Genomic DNA, 22396 nt, shown 5'->3' with positions numbered 1-22396 from the left:
TATTAAAGTAGAGCTACAGCTATAGATGTGTAGTACTGAAGCAGAGCTACAGATGTGCAGTATTAAAGTAGAGCTACAGATGTGTAGTATTGAAGTAGAGCTACAGCTATAGATGTGTAGTATTGAAGTAGAGCTACAGCTATAGATGTGTAGTATTGAAGCAGAGCTACAGCTATAGATGTGTAGTATTGAAGTAGAGCTATAGATGTGTAGTATTTAAGTAGAGCTACAGATGTGTAGTATTGAAGTAGAGCTACAGCTATAGATGTGTAGTATTGAAGCAGAGCTACAGCTATAGATGTGTAGTATTGAAGCAGAGCTACAGATGTGCAGTATTAAAGTAGAGCTACAGCTATAGATGTGTAGTATTGAAGCAGAGCTACAGATGTGCAGTATTAAAGTAGAGCTACAGCTATAGATGTGTAGTATTGAAGTAGAGCTACAGCTATAGATGTGTAGTATTGAAGCAGAGCTACAGATGTGTAGTATTAAAGTAGAGCTACAGCTATAGATGTGTAGTATTGAAGCAGAGCTACAGCTGTAGATGTGTAGTATTGAAGTAGAGCTACAGATGTGTAGTATTAAAGTAGAGCTACAGCTATAGATGTGTAGTATTGAAGTAGAGCTACAGATGTGTAGTATTAAAGTAGAGCTACAGATGTGTAGTATTGAAGTAGAGCTACAGATGTGTAGTATTGAAGTAGAGCTACAGATGTGTAGTATTGAAGTAGAGCTACAGATGTGTAGTATTAAAGTAGAGCTACAGCTATAGATGTGTAGTACTGAAGCAGAGCTACAGCTATAGATGTGTAGTATTGAAGCAGAGCTACAGATGTGTAGTATTGAAGTAGAGCTACAGATGTGTAGTATTAAAGTAGAGCTACAGATGTGTAGTATTAAAGTAGAGCTACAGCTATAGATGTGTAGTATTGAAGCAGAGCTACAGATGTGCAGTATTAAAGTAGAGCTACAGATGTGTAGTATTAATGTAGAGCTACAGCTATAGATGTGTAGTATTGAAGTAGAGCTACAGCTATAGATGTGTAGTATTGAAGTAGAGCTACAGCTATAGATGTGTAGTATTGAAGTAGAGCTACAGCTATAGATGTGTAGTATTGAAGTAGAGCTACAGATGTGTAGTATTAAAGTAGAGCTACAGCTATAGATGTGTAGTATTGAAGCAGAGCTACATCTATAGATGTGTAGTATTGAAGCAGAGCTACAGATGTGCAGTATTAAAGTAGAGCTACAGATGTGCAGTATTAAAGTAGAGCTACAGCTATAGATGTGTAGTATTAAAGTAGAGCTACAGATGTGTAGTATTGAAGCAGAGCTACAGATGTGCAGTATTAAAGTAGAGCTACAGCTATAGATGTGTAGTATTGAAGTAGAGCTACATATGTGTAGTATTGAAGTAGAGCTACAGATGTGTAGTATTGAAGTAGAGCTACAGATGTGTAGTATTGAAGCAGAGCTACAGATGTGCAGTATTAAAGTAGAGCTACAGCTATAGATGTGTAGTATTGAAGTAGAGCTATAGATGTGTAGTATTAAAGTAGAGCTACAGATAGATGTGTAGTTGAAGCAGAGCTACAGATGTGTAGTATGAAGCAGAGCTACAGCTATAGATGTGTAGTATTGAAGCAGAGCTACAGATGTGCAGTATTAAAGTAGAGCTACAGCTATAGATGTGTAGTATTGAAGCAGAGCTACAGATGTGTAGTATTGAAGCAGAGCTACAGATGTGTAGTATTGAAGTAGAGCTACAGCTATAGATGTGTAGTATTGAAGTAGAGCTACAGCTATAGATGTGTAGTATTGAAGTAGAGCTACAGATGTGTAGTATTAAAGTAGAGCTACAGCTATAGATGTGTAGTATTGAAGCAGAGCTACAGCTATAGATGTGTAGTATTGAAGCAGAGCTACAGATGTGCAGTATTAAAGCAGAGCTACAGATGTGCAGTATTAAAGTAGAGCTACAGATGTGTAGTATTAAAGTAGAGCTACAGCTATAGATGTGTAGTATTGAAGTAGAGCTACAGATGTGTAGTATTGAAGTAGAGCTACAGATGTGTAGTATTGAAGTAGAGCTACAGATGTGTAGTATTGAAGTAGAGCTACAGATGTGTAGTATTAAAGTAGAGCTACAGCTATAGATGTGTAGTACTGAAGCAGAGCTACAGCTATAGATGTGTAGTATTGAAGCAGAGCTACAGATGTGTAGTATTGAAGTAGAGCTACAGATGTGTAGTATTGAAGTAGAGCTACAGCTATAAATGTGGTAGTATTGAAGTAGAGCTACAGCTATAGATGTGTAGTATTGAAGTAGAGCTACAGATGTGTAGTATTAAAGTAGAGCTACAGCTATAGATGTGTAGTATTGAAGCAGAGCTACAGCTATAGATGTGTAGTATTGAAGCAGAGCTACAGATGTGCAGTATTAAAGTAGAGCTACAGATGTGTAGTATTGAAGCAGAGCTACAGATGTGTAGTATTGAAGTAGAGCTACAGCTATAGATGTGTAGTATTGAAGCAGAGCTACAGATGTGTAGTATTAAAGTAGAGCTACAGCTATAGATGTGTAGTATTGAAGCAGAGCTACAGCTATAGATGTGTAGTATTGAAGTAGAGCTACAGCTATAGATGTGTAGTATTGAAGTAGAGCTACAGATGTGTAGTATTAAAGTAGAGCTACAGCTATAGATGTGTAGTATTGAAGCAGAGCTACAGATGTGCAGTATTAAAGTAGAGCTACAGATGTGTAGTATTAAAGTAGAGCTACAGCTATAGATGTGTAGTATTGAAGTAGAGCTACAGCTATAGATGTGTAGTATTGAAGTAGAGCTACAAGCTATAGATGTGTAGTATTGAAGTAGAGCTACAGCTATAGATGTGTAGTATGAAGTAGAGCTACAGATGTGTAGTATTAAAGTAGAGCTACAGCTATAGATGTGTAGTATTGAAGCAGAGCTAATCCTATAGATGTGTAGTATTGAAGCAGAGCTACAGATGTACAGTATTAAAGTAGAGCTACAGAGTGCGAGTGTAGTATAGATAGTAGACTACAGCTATAGATGTGTAGTATTAAAGTAGAGCTACAGATGTGTAGTATTAAAGCAGAGCTACAGATGTGCAGTATTAAAGTAGAGCTACAGCTATAGATGTGTAGTATTGAAGTAGAGCTACAGATGTGTAGTATTAAAGTAGAGCTACAGCTATAGATGTGTAGTATTGAAGCAGAGCTACAGATGTGTAGTATTGAAGCAGAGCTACAGCTATAGATGTGTAGTATTGAAGCAGAGCTACAGATGTGCAGTATTAAAGTAGAGCTACAGCTATAGATGTGTAGTATTGAAGCAGAGCTACAGATGTGTAGTATTGAAGCAGAGCTACAGATGTGTAGTATTGAAGTAGAGCTACAGCTATAGATGTGTAGTATTGAAGTAGAGCTACAGCTATAGATGTGTAGTATTGAAGTAGAGCTACAGATGTGTAGTATTAAAGTAGAGCTACAGCTATAGATGTGTAGTATTGAAGCAGAGCTACAGCTACAGATGTGCAGTATTAAAGCAGAGCTACAGATGTGCAGTATTAAAGTAGAGCTACAGATGTGTAGTATTAAAGTAGAGCTACAGCTATAGATGTGTAGTATTGAAGCAGAGCTACAGATGTACAGTATTAAAGTAGAGCTACAGCTATAGATGTGTAGTATTAAAGTAGAGCTACAGCTATAGATGTGTAGTATTGAAGTAGAGCTACAGCTATAGATGTGTAGTATTAAAGTAGAGCTACACATGTGTAGTATTAAAGTAGAGCTACAGCTATAGATGTGTAGTATTGAAGCAGAGCTACAGATGTGCAGTATTAAAGTAGAGCTACAGATGTGTAGTATTGAAGTAGAGCTACAGATGTGCAGTATTAAAGTAGAGCTACAGATGTGTAGTATTGAAGTAGAGCTACAGCTATAGCTATAGAGTATGTAGTATTGTTTTCTGTAATGTCACAGAGGTCTTGAGTGTAACATCCCCAAAACAATACTGTTCCTCTGGCTCCGGCAGACAAGGACACAGCCACAGACAGGCAGGTCCTCCAATGCTGGAGCAGACAGCTCTATCCTGGCACCCCAATGGTGGAACGCTTTCCCCCTGACGCTAGGACAGCAGAGTCCCTGTCCATCTTCAGAGTCCCTGCCCATCTTCAGAGTCCCTGCCCATCTTCAGAGTCCCTGCCCATCTTCCCAAAACATCTGAAACCCTCCCTTCAGTAAGTATTTTAAATAATACCACATCCCCCACTTACTAGCTCTGATACGCTGATAGTAAGTATATTGGTCCTTAATAAAGTAGCTGTCTATATGTGGCTGTCCCACCTGGCTATTTTAAAAAGAATGCAGTAAATCGCTCTGGATTTGAGCATCCGCTAAATGACAAAAAATGTAATTTACTACACGAGAGGGAGGGATAGCGTACTACCCACCCGGGAGGGATAGCGTACTACCCACCCGGGAGGGATAGCGTACTACCCACCCGGGAGGGATAGCGTACTACCCACCCGGGAGGGATAGCGTACTACCCACCCGGGAGGGATAGCGTACTACCCACCCGGGAGGGATAGCGTACTACCCACCCGGGAGGGATAGCGTACTACCCACCCGGGAGGGATAGCGTACTACCCACCCGGGAGGGATAGCGGCGTTACTACCCACCCGGGAGGGATAGCGTACTACCCACCCGGGAGGGATAGCGTACTACCCACCAGGGAGGGATAGCGTACTACCCACCAGGGAGGGATAGCGTACTACCCACCAGGGAGGGATAGCGTACTACCCACCAGGGAGGGATAGCGTACTACCCACCAGGGAGGGATAGCGTACTACCCACCAGGGAGGGATAGCGTACTACCCACCAGGGAGGATAGCGTACTACCCACCAGGGAGGGTAGCGTACTACCCACCAGGGAGGGATAGCGTACTACCCACCAGGGAGGGATAGCGTACTACCCACCCGGGAGGATAGCGTACTACCCACCAGGGAGGGATAGCGTACTACCCACCCGGGAGGATAGCGTACTACCCACCCGGGAGGATAGCGTACTACCCACCCGGGAGGATAGCGTACTACCCACCCGGGAGGATAGCGTACTACCCACCAGGCAGGATAGCGTACTACCCACCCGGGAGGATAGCGTACTACACCAGGGAGGATAGCGTATTACACCAGGGAGGATAGTGTACTACACCAGGGAGGATAGTGTATTACACCAGGGAGGATAGCGTACTACACCAGGGAGGATAGCGTATTACACCAGGGAGGATAGCGTACTACACCAGGGAGGATAGCGTATTACACCAGGGAGGATAGCGTATTACACCAGGGAGGATAGCGTATTACACCAGGGAGGATAGTGTATTACACCAGGGAGGATAGTGTACTACACCAGGGAGGATAGTGTACTATACCAGGGAGGATAGTGTACTACACCAGGGAGGATAGCGTACTACCCACCAGGGAGGGTAGCGTATTACACCAGGGAGGATAGCGTACTACACCAGGGAGGATAGCGTACTACACCAGGGAGGATAGCGTACTACACCAGGGAGGATAGCGTACTACACCAGGGAGGATAGCGTACTACCCACCAGGGAGGGTAGCGTATTACACCAGGGAGGATAGCGTACTACACCAGGGAGGATAGCGTACTACACCAGGGAGGATAGCGTACTACACCAGGGAGGATAGCGTACTACACCAGGGAGGATAGCGTATTACACCAGGGAGGATAGTGTACTACACCAGGGAGGATAGCGTATTACACCAGGGAGGATAGCGTACTACACCAGGGAGGATAGTGTATTACACCAGGGAGGATAGTGTATTACACCAGGGAGGATAGCGTACTACACCAGGGAGGATAGCGTACTACACCAGGGAGGATAGCGTACTACACCAGGGAGGATAGCGTACTACACCAGGGAGGATAGCGTACTACACCAGGGAGGATAGCGTACTACACCAGGGAGGATAGCGTACTACACCAGGGAGGATAGCGTATTACACCAGGGAGGATAGCGTACTACACCAGGGAGGATAGTGTACTACACCAGGGAGGATAGCGTACTACACCAGGGAGGATAGCGTACTACACCAGGGAGGATAGTGTATTACACCAGGGAGGATAGTGTACTACACCAGGGAGGATAGTGTACTACACCAGGGAGGATAGCGTATTACACCAGGGAGGATAGTGTACTACACCAGGGAGGATAGTGTACTACACCAGGGAGGATAGCGTACTACACCAGGGAGGATAGTGATGATGTCATAGTTTACCTTGTCGATGGTGAGCATGTAGAAGTGAGTGATGTCGTTCTCCTGGTAGTACTTGATCCTGGAGCGACATTCCTCTTCATCGATCAGCTCTCCGATGTACTCATTCACAAACTCACCCTGCGGAGGCATTCACCAATCAGATTACTGATCGCCATCTAGTGCTTTGAAAGGCTGGTCATGGATCACATCAACACCATCACCCCAGAAACCCTAGACCCACTCCAATTCGCATACCGCCCCAACAGATCCACAGATGACGCAATCTCCATTCCACTCCACACTGCCCTTTCCCACCTGGACAAAAGGAACACCTATATGAGAATGCTGTTCATTAACTACAGCTCAGCGTTCAACACCATAGTGCCCACAAAGCTCATCACTAAGCTAAGGACCCTGGGACTAAACACCTCCCTCTGCAACTGGATCCTGGACTTCCTGACGGGCCGCCCCCAGGTGGTAAGGATAGGTAACACATCTGCCACGCTGACCCTTAACATGGGGACCCCTCAGTGGTGCGTGCTCAGTCCCCTCCTGTACTCGTTGTTCACCCACGACTGAGTGGCCACGCATGACTCCAACACCATCATTAAGTTTGCTGACGACAACAGTGGTAGGCCTGATCACCGACAACAATGACAGCCTATAGGGAGGAGGTCAGAGACCTGGCAGTGTGGTGCCAGGACAACAACCTCTCCCTCAACGTGACAAAGGGAGCTGATCGTGGACTACAGGAAAAGGAGAGCCCAGCCCATCCCCATCGACTGGGCTGTAATGGAGCGGGTTGAGACAGTCAAGTTCCTTGTTGCCCACCAACGAACTATCATGGTCCAAACACACCAAGACAACACCTTTTCCCCTTCAGGAGACTGAAAATATTTGGAATGGATCCCCAGATCCTTAAAAAGTTCTAAAGCCGCACCTGAGGGCATCCTGACTGGTTGCATCACCGCCTGGTACGGCAACTGCTCGGCATCCGACCATAAGGCGCTACAGAGGGTAGTGTGTACGGCCCAGTACACCACTGGTACCAAGCTTCCTGACATCCAGGACCTCTATACCAGGCGGTGTCAGAGGAAGGCCAAAGAATTTCCTCGGTACCAGTAACCCCTGTATATAGCCATTGTTATTTTATTACTTTAGTTTTTAGTAAATATTTTCTTAACTATTTCTTGTACTGCATTGTTGGCTTGTCAGTAAGCATTTCACAGTAAGGTCTACACCGGTTGGTTAAGGGCTCGTCAGTAAGCATTTCACAGTAAGGTCTACACCGGTTGGTTAAGGGCTCGTCAGTAAGCATTTCAGTAAGGTCTACACCGGTTGGTTAAGGGCTCGTCAGTAAGCATTTCAGTAAGGTCTACACCGGTTGGTTAAGGGCTCGTCAGTAAGCATTTCAGTAAGGTCTACACCGGTTGGTTAAGGGCTCGTCAGTAAGCATTTCAGTAAGGTCTACACCGGTTGGTTAAGGGCTCGTCAGTAAGCATTTCAGTAAGGTCTACACCGGTTGGTTAAGGGCTCGTCAGTAAGCATTTCACAGTAAGGTCTACACCGGTTGGTTAAGGGCTCATCAGTAAGCATTTCACAGTAAGGTCTACACCGGTTGGTTAAGGGCTCGTCAGTAAGCATTTCACAGTAAGGTCTACACCGGTTGGTTAAGGGCTCGTCAGTAAGCATTTCAGTAAGGTCTACACCGGTTGGTTAAGGGCTCGTCAGTAAGCATTTCAGTAAGGTCTACACCGGTTGGTTAAGGGCTCGTCAGTAAGCATTTCAGTAAGGTCTACACCGGTTGGTTAAGGGCTCGTCAGTAAGCATTTCAGTAAGGTCTACACCGGTTGGTTAAGGGCTCGTCAGTAAGCATTTCAGTAAGGTCTACACCGGTTGGTTAAGGGCTCGTCAGTAAGCATTTCACAGTAAGGTCTACACCGGTTGGTTAAGGGCTCGTCAGTAAGCATTTCACAGTAAGGTCTACACCGGTTGGTTAAGGGCTCATCAGTAAGCATTTCACAGTAAGGTCTACACCGGTTGGTTAAGGGCTCGTCAGTAAGCATTTCACAGTAAGGTCTACACCGGTTGGTTAAGGGCTCGTCAGTAAGCATTTCAGTAAGGTCTACACCGGTTGGTTAAGGGCTCGTCAGTAAGCATTTCAGTAAGGTCTACACCGGTTGGTTAAGGGCTCGTCAGTAAGCATTTCAGTAAGGTCTACACCGGTTGGTTAAGGGCTCGTCAGTAAGCATTTCAGTAAGGTCTACACCGGTTGGTTAAGGGCTCGTCAGTAAGCATTTCAGTAAGGTCTACACCGGTTGGTTAAGGGCTCGTCAGTAAGCATTTCACAGTAAGGTCTACACCGGTTGGTTAAGGGCTCGTCAGTAAGCATTTCACAGTAAGGTCTACACCGGTTGGTTAAGGGCTCGTCAGTAAGCATTTCACAGTAAGGTCTACACCGGTTGGTTAAGGGCTCGTCAGTAAGCATTTCACAGTAAGGTCTACACCGGTTGGTTAAGGGCTCGTCAGTAAGCATTTCACAGTAAGGTCTACACCGGTTGGTTAAGGGCTCGTCAGTAAGCATTTCACAGTAAGGTCTACACCGGTTGGTTAAGGGCTCGTCAGTAAGCATTTCACAGTAAGGTCTACACCGGTTGGTTAAGGGCTCGTCAGTAAGCATTTCACAGTAAGGTCTACACCGGTTGGTTAAGGGCTCGTCAGTAAGCATTTCACAGTAAGGTCTACACCGGTTGGTTAAGGGCTCGTCAGTAAGCATTTCACAGTAAGGTCTACACCGGTTGGTTAAGGGCTCGTCAGTAAGCATTTCACAGTAAGGTCTACACCGGTTGGTTAAGGGCTCGTCAGTAAGCATTTCACAGTAAGGTCTACACCGGTTGGTTAAGGGCTCGTCAGTAAGCATTTCACAGTAAGGTCTACACCGGTTGGTTAAGGGCTCGTCAGTAAGCATTTCACAGTAAGGTCTACACCGGTTGGTTAAGGGCTCGTCAGTAAGCATTTCACAGTAAGGTCTACACCGGTTGGTTAAGGGCTCGTCAGTAAGCATTTCACAGTAAGGTCTACACCGGTTGGTTAAGGGCTCGTCAGTAAGCATTTCACAGTAAGGTCTACACCGGTTGGTTAAGGGCTCGTCAGTAAGCATTTCAGTTAGGTCTACACCGGTTGGTTAAGGGCTCGTCAGTAAGCATTTCACAGTAAGGTCTACACCGGTTGGTTAAGGGCTCGTCAGTAAGCATTTCACAGTAAGGTCTACACCGGTTGGTTAAGGGCTCGTCAGTAAGCATTTCACAGTAAGGTCTACACCGGTTGGTTAAGGGCTCGTCAGTAAGCATTTCACAGTAAGGTCTACACCGGTTGGTTAAGGGCTCGTCAGTAAGCATTTCACAGTAAGGTCTACACCGGTTGGTTAAGGGCTCGTCAGTAAGCATTTCAGTTAGGTCTACACCGGTTGGTTAAGGGCTCGTCAGTAAGCATTTCAGTTAGGTCTACACCGGTTGGTTAAGGGCTCGTCAGTAAGCATTTCAGTAAGGTCTACACCGGTTGGTTAAGGGCTCGTCAGTAAGCATTTCAGTAAGGTCTACACCGGTTGTATTCGGCGCATGTGACAGATTTGATTTGGTCATCTTTTATAAACTCCACTGAGCCTCTCCTCATCTTTTGTATAATAATATAAATATCTATAATATATTTAAGAAAAGTGTCATGACATGTTTATCATGGCTGTGACATGGTCATAGCCACGAGACGAAACGATATTAAGGTATAGTGTTACGTTACAGCCTTATTCTAAAATGGATTAAATTAAAAATACATCAAAATTGTCACACAATACCCAATAATGACAAAGCGAAAAGGTTTATATTTTTGCAAACGGAAATACGTTATTTACATAAGTATTCAGACATTTTGCTATGAGACTCTAAAAATTGAGCTCAGGTGCTTCCTGTTTCCATTGATCCTCTTTGAGATGTTTCTACAACTTGATTGGAGTCCACTTGTGGTAAATTCAATTGATTGGACATGATTTGGAAAGGCATAAACCTGTCTATATAAGGTCCCACAGTTGACAGTGCATGTCAGAGCAAAAACCAAGTCATGAGGTCAAAGGAATTGTCCTTAGAGCTCCGAGACGAAAGGATTGTGTCGAGGAACAGATCTGGGGAAGGGGACCAAAACATTTCTGCATCATTGAAGGTCCCCAAGGACACAGTGGCCTCCATCATTCTTAAAGGGAAGAAGTTTGGAACCACCAAGACTCTTCCTAGAGCTGGTTGCCTGCCCAAACTGAGCAATCGGGGGAGAAGAGCCTTGGTCAGGGAGGTGGCAAAGAACCCGATGGTCACTCTGACAGAGCTCCAGAGTTATTCTGTGGAGATGGGAGAACCTTCCAGAAGGACAACCATCTCTGCAGCACTCCATCAATCAGTCCTTTATGGTAGAGTGGCCAGACGGAAGCAACTCCTCAGTAAAAGGCACATGACAGCCCGCTTGGAGTTTGCCAAAAGGCACTTAAAGGATTCTCAGACCATGAGGAACAAGATTTTCTGGTCTGATGAACCAAGCAAAGTACAGAAATCTTTGATGAAAACCTGCTCCAGAGCACTCAGGACCTCAGATTGGTGCGAAGGTTCACCTTCCAACAGGACAATGACCCTAAGCACACAGCCAAGACAACGTAGGAGTGGCTTCGGGACAAGTCTCTGAATGTCCTTGAGTGGCCCAGCCAGAGCCCGGACTTGAACCCGATCGAACATCTCTGGAGAGACCTGAAAATAGCTGTGCAGCGACGCTCCCCATCCAACCTGACAGAGCTTGAGAGGATCTGCAGAGAAGAATGGGAGAAACTCCCCAAATACAGGTCTGCCAAGCTTGTAGCGTCATACCCAAGAAGACCCGAGGTTGTAATCGCTGCCAAAGGTGCTTCAACAAAGCACTGAGTAAAGGCTCTGAATACTTGATACATTTAATATTATTTATTTTTAATACATTTGAAAAATTCTAAAAATGCTGTTTTGCTTTGTCATGTGGTATCGTGTGTAGATTGATGAGGAAAAAAACGATTTAATCCATTTTAGAATAAGGCTGTAAAGTAACATGTAGAAAGAGTCAAGGGGTCTGAATACTTTCCAAATGCACTGTATATATAATAAATATACCTTCTTAATATCCCGTAGTGCCACCAGACCCCAGCCCTTGCCAGCAGTCTTGATGATCTTAGTCTCTGGGTAGTGTCTCTTGGTGAAGTCCTGGTTGCAACATCGCTCTGCGTTGGGACAGACCTGAGGGTGGCACTCGTACATCAACATCCTGTTCAGGCATTCTGACTCATATCCACACGGCTTCTCGTCCGTGGGCTTACAGTTACACTTGGGGATCTCCGACACGTCAGCTGTATAGACCTGCACCCGGCCACACGGCTTGTTGATCTGCAGAACACACACACAGGGGAGAACAACTATTACATACATGTGATATATCAAAACTGGACTGAGTTAGACAGTTTCACGACAGAAGAGTACCGTTAAAGGGTTATAGCGTTCAGACCTTGATGTATTTGTACGGAGGTGGTTTCCTGTTGTTCTCCTGCGCCTCCTTGGTCTCCCGTTCCATCTTGATCTCCTTGAAGCGAGTCTCCGCCTCCAACAGCGCTGGAGAGAGATTATATTGTTATATTCTGTCCTCTTACAGTTACACTATAACATGTAGTTATATTATAACCAAAATTATATTAATATAAACTCAGCAAAAAAAAAGAAACGGCCCTTTTCAGGACACTGTCTTTCAAAGATAATTAGTAAAAATCCAAATAACTTCACAGATCTTCATTGTAAAGGGTTGTAACACTGTTTCCCATGCTTGTTCAATGAACCATAAACTATTAATGAACCTGCACCTGTGGAACGGTTGTTAAGACACTAACAGCTTACAGACGGTAGGCAATTAAGGTCACAGTTATGAAAACTTAGGAGGCCTTTCTACTACTGACTCTGAAAAACACCAAAGAAAGATGCCCAGGGTCCCTTATCTGCGTGAAAGAGCCTTAGGCATGCTTCAAGGAGGCATGAGGACGGCAAATGTGGCCAGGGCAATAAATTGCAACGTCCGTACTGTGAGACGGCTAAGACAGCGCTACAGGGAGACAGGACGGACAGCTGATCGTCCTCACAGTGGCAGACCACATGTAACAACACCTGCACAGGATCGGTACATCACACTTGCGGGATAGGTACAGGATGGCAACAACAGCCCCATTTACACCAGGAACGCACAATCCCTCCATCAGTGCTCAGACTGTCCGCAATAGGCTGAGAGAGGCTGGACTGAGGGCTTGTAGGCCTGTTGTAAGGCAGGTTCTCACCAGACATCACCAGCAACAACGTTGCCTATGGGCACAAACCCACCGTCGCTGGACCAGACAGGACTGGCAAAAAGTGTTCTTTACTGACGAGTCGCCGTCTTGTCTCACAAGGGGTGATGATCGAATTTGCGTTTATCATCGAAGGAATGAGCGTTACACCGAGGCCTGTACTCTGGAGCGGGATCGATTTGGAGGTGGAGGGTCCGTCATGGTTTGGGGCGGTGTGTCACAGCATCATCGGACTGAGCTTGTTGTCATTGCAGGCAATCTCAACGCTGTGCGTTACAGGGAAGACATCCTCCTCCCTCATGTGGTACCCTTCCTGCAGGCTCATCCTGACATGACCCTCCAACATGACAATGCCACCACGCACAGAACGAGCAGTAAGGCTGATTTCCTGCAAGACAGGAATGTCAGTGTTCTGCCATGGCCAGCGAAGAGCCAGGACCTCAATCCCATTGAGCACGTCTGGGACCTAGTGGATCGGAGGGTGAGGGCTAGGGCCATTCCCCCCAGAAATGTCCGGGAACTTGCAGGTGCCTTAGATATTGACACTTACTTTTGGTCAAAATTAAAAGTTTTTCGTGCTCCATGGCAAGAAATGTGAGCTGATTGGCTCTCTGCTAGACACTAATAAAATACCCATCACATGTGGCCCTGTGCCCTCTCCTGACCACATCTGGCCCTGTGCCCTCTCCTGACCACATCTGGCCCTGTGCCCTCTCTGGCCCTGTGCCCTCTCTGGCCCTGTGCCCTCTCTGGCCCTGTGCCCTCTCTGGCCCTGTGCCCTCTCTGGCCCTGTGCCCTCTCTGGCCACATCTGGCCCTGTGCCCTCTCTGACCACATCTGGCCCTGTGCCCTCTCTGACCACATCTGACCCTGTGCCCTCTCTGGCCACATCTGGCCCTGTGCCCTCTCTGGCCCTGTGCCCTCTCTGGCCCTGTGCCCTCTCTGGCCCTGTGGCCTCTCCTGACCACATCTGGCCCTGTGCCCTCTCTGGCCCTGTGCCCTCTCTGGCCCTGTGCCCTCTCTGGCCCTGTGCCCTCTCTGGCCCTGTGGCCTCTCCTGACCACATCTGGCCCTGTGCCCTCTCTGGCCCTGTGCCCTCTCTGGCCCTGTGCCCTCTCTGACCACATCTGGCCCTGTGCCCTCTCTGACCACATCTGGCCCTGTGCCCTCTCTGACCACATCTGGCCCTGTGCCCTCTCTGACCACATCTGGCCCTGTGCCCTCTCTGACCACATCTGGCCCTGTGCCCTCTCTGACCACATCTGGCCCTGTGCCCTCTCTGACCACATCTGGCCCTGTGCCCTCTCTGACCACATCTGGCCCTGTGCCCTCTCTGACCACATCTGGCCCTGTGCCCTCTCTGACCACATCTGGCCCTGTGCCCTCTCTGACCACATCTGGCCCTGTGCCCTCTCTGACCACATCTGGCCCTGTGCCCTCTCTGACCACATCTGGCCCTGTGCCCTCTCTGACCACATCTGGCCCTGTGCCCTCTCTGACCACATCTGGCCCTGTGCCCTCTCTGACCACATCTGGCCCTGTGCCCTCTCTGACCACATCTGGCCCTGTGCCCTCTCTGACCACATCTGGCCCTGTGCCCTCTCTGACCACATCTGGCCCTGTGCCCTCTCTGACCACATCTGGCCCTGTGCCCTCTCTGACCACATCTGGCCCTGTGCCCTCTCTGACCACATCTGGCCCTGTGCCCTCTCTGACCACATCTGGCCCTGTGCCCTCTCTGAATTGTGGCATTGAACACTTTAGCAGGATTCTCTCTTCACAACTGGCTACGTGATTGCAGTTTAATGGGTGTAACTTTTGTTGACAAATCATTTGGGTTCCTGGATCCTTTCACAGCATTATACGTTGAGAGAATGACTTATCAATGACCCAAGCCCAGCTCAGTTAATGTCTACCCTTGTGACACTGAGTTGTCATTATGGTTCAGAAAATGTACATTATACCAGGGGAGTTGAAAGACAAAGCTTCAAACTGTTACCAGTGCCTGCGTTCAGGTTATCAGTCAACCTACCAGGGTAGTTACAAACAGCACAGGAATAAAATCATCAACATCTAATCTTTACTAATGCTACAGAAATGTGCTTTAAACCAGTATCCAAATCCATCGGATGTAGTGATCACAATATAGTGGCAATATCTATGAAAACCAAAGTTCCAAAGGTCTAATATAGTGTATATGTTTTGTAGTGATTCCTATGTTGTTGACGTAAAGAATATTTGTTTGTCTGTGGTGTGTAATGTGGAGCAACCAGACACTATTCCAGTTACTGCACCCGTTTAAGAAAATTACTAAAAACGTTGAGGAATTAAAACATTTTATGGTTGAGAGAGATGATCCAAAAGGAATGGCCAGTAAGTCTGGCTTCACAACCGATTGGCCAGTAAGTCTGGCTTCACAACCGATTGGCCAATGTATTGCGCATGCGCTCAGAGCATGCGCAGACCAGCTGGCTGGTGTGCTTACAGGCATATTAAACCTCTCCCTATCCCAATCTACTGTACCCACATGCTTCAAGATGGCCGCCGTTGTTCCTGTACTCAAGAAGGCAAAGATAACTGAACTAAACGACTACCGCCCCGTAGACTGTCATCATGAAGTGCTTTGAGAGACGAGTCAAGGATCATATCACCTCCATCCTGCCTGTCACCCTAGACCCACTTGCCATTGTACCCATAGTACCCTCCAAACTCATCAAGCTTGAGACCCTGGGTCTCGACCCCGCCCTGTGCAACTGGGTCCTGGACTTCCTGACGGGCCGCCCCCAGGTGTCAACACTGGGGCCCCACAAGGGTGCGTGCTCAGCCCCCTCCTGTACTCCCTGTTCACCCACGACTGCGTGGCCATGCACGCCTCCAACTCAATCATCAAGTTTGCAGATGACACAACAGTGGTAGGCTTGATTACCAAAAACGACAAGACAGCCTAGAGGGAGGTGAGGGCCCTCGGAGTGTGGTGTCAGGAAAAAATATCCTCTCACTCAACGTCAACAAGACAAAAGATGATCGTGGACTTCAGGAAACAACAGAGGGAGCAGCCCCCTATCCACATCGACTGGACAGCAGTGGAGAAGGTGGAAAGGTAAGTTCCTCTGCGTACACATCACGGACAAACTGAAATGGTCCACTCACACAGACAGTGTGGTGAAGGCGCAACAGCACCTTTTCAACCTCAGGAGGCTGAAGAAATGTGGCTTGTCACCTAAAACTTTTGCAGATGTACAATTGATAGCATCCTGTAGCATCACCTGGTACAGCAAATGCACTTCCCACAACCGCAGAGCTGTCCAGAGTGTGGTGCGGTCTGCACAACGCATCACCGGGGGCAAACTACCTGCCCTCCAGGAAACCTACACCACCTGATGTCACAGGAAGGCCAACAAGATCATCAAGGACAACAACCACCCGAGCCACTGCCTGTTCACCCCGCTTCCATCCAGAAGGCGAGGTCAGTACAGGTGCATCAAAGCTGGGACCGAGAGACTGAAAAACAGCTTCTATCTCAAGGCCATCCGATTGTTAAATAGCCATCACTAGCACAGAGAGGCTGCTGCCTACCTACAGACTTGATATCATTGGCCACTTTAATGGAACACTAGTCACTTTAATGTTTACATATCTCGCATTACTCATCTCATATGTATATATATGTATACTGTATCCTTCACTATCTGTTGCGTCTTAGCCGCTCTGTCACTGCTCATCCATATATTTTAAACTTATATATATTCTTATCCCATTCCATTACTAGATTGTGTGTATTAGGTAATATCTAACAATTCCACAACAAAACCTGTTAGATACTGCTGCACTGTCAGATCTAGAAGCATAAGCATTTCACTACACAATAACATCTGCTAACCATGTGACCAATAACATCTGCTAACCATGTGACCAGTAACATCTGCTAACCATGTGACCAATAACATCTGCTAACCATGGGACCAGTAACATCTGCTAACCATGTGACCAATAACATCTGCTAACCATGGGACCAGTAACATCTGCTAACCATGTGACCAATAACATCTGCTAACCATGGGACCAGTAACATCTGCTAACCATGTGACCAATAACATCTGCTAACCATGTGACCAATAACATCTGCTAACCATGTGACCAATAACATCTGCTAACCATGTGACCAATAACATCTGCTAACCATGTGTATGTGGACAATAAAAATTGATTTTACTAATTGGCTGAGCGAAATTGATGATAAAAAGATTGTGGGGGCTGTCTTGTTAGACTTTAGTGCAGCTTTTCACATTATAGATCATAGTCTGCTGCTAGAAAAATGTATGTGTTATGGCTTTACACCCCCTGCTATAATGTGTTATGGCTTTACACCCCCTGCTATAATGTGTTATGGCTTTACACCCCCTGCTATAATGTGTTGTGGCTTTACACCCCCTGCTATAATGTGTTATGGCTTTACACCCCCTGCTATAATGTGGATAAATAGTTACCTGTCTAACAGAACACAGAGGGTGTTCATTAATGGAAGCCTCTCCAACATAATCCAGGTAGATTCAGGAATTCCCCAGGGCAGCTGTCTAGGCCACCTACTTTTTCCAATCTTTACTAATGACATGCCACTGGCTTTGAGTAAAGCCAGTGTGTATGTATGCGGATGACTCAACATTATAGACGTCAGCTACTACAGCGACTGATTCTTTTTGACGGCCTACCCCGGCCAAAACCTGGATGACGCTGGGCCAATTGTGAGCAGCCGGCCGTGTACGGGAGTCCCATATGGCGGCGCACAATTGGCCCAGCGTCTTCCTGGTTTGGCCGGTGTACGCCGTCATTGTAAATAAGAATTTGTTCTTAACTGACTTTCCTAGTTAAAGTTTCAATTTATTAAGCATTTATTTTTTTATAATAAATAATAACATGGACTTGGTCTTTTACCAAATAGGGCTATCTTCTGTTTACCACGCTTACCTTGTCACAATCAACACAACTGATTGGCTCAAACGCATTAAGGAAAGAAATTCCACAATGTAACTTTTAGCAAGGCACACCTGTTAATTGAAATGCATTACAGGTGACTACCTCATGAAGTTGGTTGGGAATGCCAAGAGTGTGCAAAGCTGTCAAGGCAAAGGGTGGCTACTTTGAAGAATCTAATATACATGTTGATTTGTTTAACACTTTTTTGGTTACTACATGATTCCATATGTGTTATTTCATAGCTTGTCTTCACTATTAATCTACAATGTAGAAAACAGTGAGAGAAAAAGCTAAACCATGGCATGAGTACGTGTCCAAACTTTTAACCAAACTGTATGAAAATATGATATCACTTATAGCATACAACTACATATATAGTAAGTGATATATATATACACTGTTGAAGTCAGAAGTTTACATACATTAGGTTGGAGTCATTAAAACTAATTTTTCAACCACTCAACAAAATTTTTGTCAACAAACTATAATTTTGGCAAGTTGGTTAGGACATCTACTTTGTGTATGACAAGTAATTTTTCCAACAATTGTTTACAGGCAGATTATTTCACTTATAATTCACTGTATCACAAATCCAGTGGGTCAAAGTTTACATCCACTAAGTCGACGGTGCCTTTAAACAGCTTGGAAAATTCCAGAAAATTATGTCACGGCTTTAGAAGCTTCTGACATCATGAGTCAATTGGAGGTGTACCTGGGGATGTATTTCAAGGCCTACCTTCAAACTCAGTGCCTCCTTGCATCATGGGAAAATCAAAAGAGATCAGCCAAGACCTCAGAAAAAAAAATTGTAGACCACAAGTCTGGTTCATCTTTGGGAGCAATTTCCAAACGCCTGAAGGTACCACGTCCATCTGTACAAACAATAGTACGCAAGTATAAACACCATGGGACCACGCAGCCATCATACCGCTCAGGAAGGAGACGCGTTCTGTCTCCTAGAGATGAATGTACTTTGGTGTGAAAAGTGCAAATCAATCCCAGAACAGCAGCAACGGACCTTGTGAAGATGCTGGAGGAAACAGGTACAAAAGTATCTATATCCCCAGTAAAACCAGTCCTATATCGACATAACCTGAAAGGCCGCTCAGCAAGGAAGAAGCCACTGCTCCAAAACCACCATAAAAAAGCCAGACTACGGTTTGCAACTGTACATGGGGACAAAGATTGTACTTTTTGGAGAAATGTCCAAACAAAAATAGAACTGTTTGGCCATAATGACCATCGTTATGTTTGGAGAAAAAAGGGGGAGGCTTGCAAGCCGAAGAACACCATCCCAAATGCAAAGCACGGGTGACAGCATCATGTTGAGAGCTTTGCTGCAGGAGGGACTGGTGCACTTTGTCGTGGCTGAATCAGAATTAGTTAGGTAACATAGATAAATAAGATGTTTTATTTATCTTCATATTATGCTTACATGGAATACTTGTCAGTTAGAATGTCTCTTTTTGGACTATACTGTGGGCAGTTGCATTTTCCTTTCTCTCTAGGGAAAAGTAACTTGGGGCCCAGAGAGGGGAGGAGAATGGCAGTGTCTGGAACCATTGTATTACCCCTCTGATGTGTTGAACTTATCTTTCATGGTATATGACCTAGAGAATCACTCCCCTTTCTGAGCTTGTCCAGGAGGGGGTGTATTTGAGATGGGAGTATCTAGAATTGACAATTGATATATGCCATTGGATGAGGTAATGTTTTGGTACCAAGCACGAGATTGGAACCTCGTCTTAGGAGACCAAACTGAACGATAATTTATAGCTAATGCTATCTAGCTATGGGATACTCCTATTTCAAGTAAAAGGTTATTTGTAATGTTCCTAAGATCTGTTATTCGTCATGTGAGTTGAGAGGGGTGTATCTTGGCTATAAAAGATGGAATGAATTGTTTTGTAAGGACTCTCAGAGAATTCATTTATAGACACTGAATTGATCTGAGAGATGGACTTTATAATATAACTCTGATTTGTGTGTGGTTTGCTCTCTCTTCATTGAGTAATACAGGAAAATACCACGACAACTTCACAAAATAGATGGCATCATGAGGAAGGACAATTATGTGGATATATTGAAGCAACATCTCAAGACATCAGTCAGGAAGTTAAAGCTTGGTCGCAAATGGGTCTTCCAAATGGACAATGACCCCAAGCATACTTCCAAAGTTGTGGCAAAATGGCTCAAGGACAACAAAGTCAAGGTATTGGAGCGGCCATCAAAGCCCTGACCTCAATCCCATAGAACATTTGTGGGCCGAACTGAAAAAGTGTGTGCGAGCAAGGAGGCCTACAAACCTGACTCAGTTACACCAGCTCTGTCAGGAGGAATGGGCCAAAATTCACCCAACTTGTTGTGGGAAGCTTGTGGGAGGCGAGCCGAAACATTTGACCCAGGTTAAACAATTTAAAGGCAATGCTACCAAATACTAATTGAGTGTATGTAAACTTCTGACCCACTGGGAATGTGATGAAAGAAATAAAAGCTGAAATAAATAATTCTCTCTACTATTATTCTGACATTCCACATTCTTAAAATGAAGTGGTGATCCTAACTGACCTAAGACAGGGAATTTGTACTTGGATTAAATGTCAGGAATCGTGAAAAACTGAATTTAAATGTATTCGTGTCCACATACTTTTGACCATGTATGCATTTTGATAGTTACTGCAAGTGATACTATAATAAAGCAATAAGGCCTAAAGAGGTGTGGTATATGGCCAATATACCACGGCTAAGGGCTGTTCCTAGGCACGACACAACAGGTGGGGGAGTGGCAGGACAGAGTTAGGAAAACCCTGGCTTAGAGGATACAATATTATCAAGATCGGGTTGGGCTATATATTCCAGCTCACCGTTCTTGAAGACCTTCCCTATCCCATTCTTCTGGAACCTGCTGCCCCGGTCTCCCTCCATGTAGGGGAAAACTCGGCCCTGATGCGTCCAGAAGTAGTCCTTAGAACCAAAGAAGAAGACTGGAAACTCTCCGATCTCGTGGCGAAGGTGCTGGATGTTGGTGGGGATGTTCCGAGGGTGATGGATCTCTGCAGGCCACCACCTGGACAGGGTTGGGGTTAGTTAGGCCAGGGGACAGAAGAGGCAGTGCTCTACACAAACATACTGCTGACTGACCCGTAGTTGGCCAGGTCTCTGACTGACCCGTAGTTGGCCAGGTCTCTGCACTGACCCGTAGTTGGCCAGGTCTCTGCACTGACCCGTAGTTGGCCAGGTCTCTGCACTGACCCGTAGTTGGCCAGGTCTCTGCACTGACCCGTAGTTGGCCAGGTCTCTAACTGACCCGTAGTTGGCCAGGTCTCTAACTGACCCGTAGTTGGCCAGGTCTCTGACTGACCAGTAGTTGGCCAGGTCTCTGCACTGACCCGTAGTTGGCCAGGTCTCTGCACTGACCCGTAGTTGGCCAGGTCTCTGCACTGACCCGTAGTTGGCCAGGTCTCTAACTGACCCGTAGTTGGCCAGGTCTCTAACTGACCCGTAGTTGGCCAGGTCTCTGACTGACCCGTAGTTGGCCAGGTCTCTAACTGACCCGTAGTTGGCCAGGTCTCTGCACTGACCCGTAGTTGGCCAGGTCTCTGCACTGACCCGTAGTTGGCCAGGTCTCTGCACTGACCCGTAGTTGGCCAGGTCTCTGCACTGACCTGTAGTTGCCCAGTTTGACCCAGATGATGTCTTTGTATTTTGGTTTCTTTCCGGCCCGGCAGTCGTTACAGAACCAGCTGCCGTCCGGCATGGCGATGTTCAGACAGTCTGGATGGAACGCTGCTGGACACGACTCACAGCACAGGAGCTGGCCACCTACACACACACACACACACACACAGACTTAGAACACAAGGCAACACGTCTCTCCTGCTTGGACTACAGACTAATTACTGTTCAGAACACAATTGTGTTGCTGACGTGTGAGTGGTGGTTTTTGCTCTGATATGCACTGTCAACTGTGGGACCTTATATAGACAGGTGTGTGCCTTTACAAATCATGTCCAATCAATTGAATTTACCACAGGTGGACTCCAATCAAGTTGTAGAAACATCTCAAAGAGGATCAATGGAAACAGGATGCACCTGAACTCAATTTCGAGTCTCATAACAAAGGGTCTTAATACTTATGTGAATCTGTTTTTTGTGCTTTGTCATTATGGGGTATTGTTTGTAGTTTAATGAGGGGGGAAAATAATTTAATTCATTTTATAATAAGGCTTCAAAAAGTAACAAAATGTGGAAAAGTCAAGGGGTCCGAATGCACTGTATATGCTACTGCACGACAAAAAAATAATCGACCAACAGCCTATTGACCAAACAACGGACAAGTTGACTAGTTAGTGGCTGTGTATCTGTGTAGTTAGTGGTGTCGTTGATATTGTGTGTATAGTTGCGTATTCGTGTAGTTGTGTATCTGTACCTTTGGAGCAGACGAAGCACCAGCTGACGTTGACATGCGAGTGGTGGCTGTAGCCCTTCTTGGGTGAGAAGTGGTTGGTGCAGATGATGGTGGTGGGGGTCAACATCTCACTGCCAGCCGCAACACACACCTCTCCTGTATGGTACGCCACCGGGCAGCGCAGGCAACGCATCAGCTTACCTACAATACACCACATGATATTAACACACCTGACATCAGCTTACCTACAACACACCATGAAATGAACACACCTGACATCAGCTTACCTACACCACACCATGAAATGAACACACCTGACAT

General features: G+C 45.9%; 2 protein-coding genes across 2 annotated transcripts in view; one reads left to right on the top strand and one right to left on the bottom strand.

Annotated features, from left to right (window-relative positions):
• Positions 1-5228, top strand: part of LOC120043084 (histone-lysine N-methyltransferase NSD2-like) — a 40679-nt gene extending 35451 nt beyond the window's left edge. Inside the window, exon 10 of the mRNA XM_038987809.1 lies at positions 5031-5228. Coding sequence (XP_038843737.1) covers positions 5031-5228 — 198 coding nt within the window. The remainder of the gene's footprint in view (positions 1-5030) is intronic.
• A 734-nt stretch (positions 5229-5962) lies between these two features.
• Positions 5963-22396, bottom strand: LOC120043083 (histone-lysine N-methyltransferase NSD2-like). The gene is made up of 8 exons (XM_038987808.1): positions 22390-22396; positions 22097-22276; positions 21333-21489; positions 20532-20734; positions 11871-11974; positions 11483-11752; positions 6330-6446; positions 5963-6028 (listed from the first exon to the last, which is right to left on the bottom strand). Exons 1-8 carry the CDS (start codon positions 22394-22396, stop codon positions 5963-5965), a joined length of 1104 nt encoding a protein of 367 aa, XP_038843736.1.

The sequence above is a fragment of the Salvelinus namaycush genome, unplaced genomic scaffold, assembly GCF_016432855.1.
Source record: "Salvelinus namaycush isolate Seneca unplaced genomic scaffold, SaNama_1.0 Scaffold86, whole genome shotgun sequence".
Lineage (NCBI taxonomy): Eukaryota > Metazoa > Chordata > Actinopteri > Salmoniformes > Salmonidae > Salvelinus > Salvelinus namaycush.
This window is presented reverse-complemented; position numbering and strand designations above follow the sequence as displayed.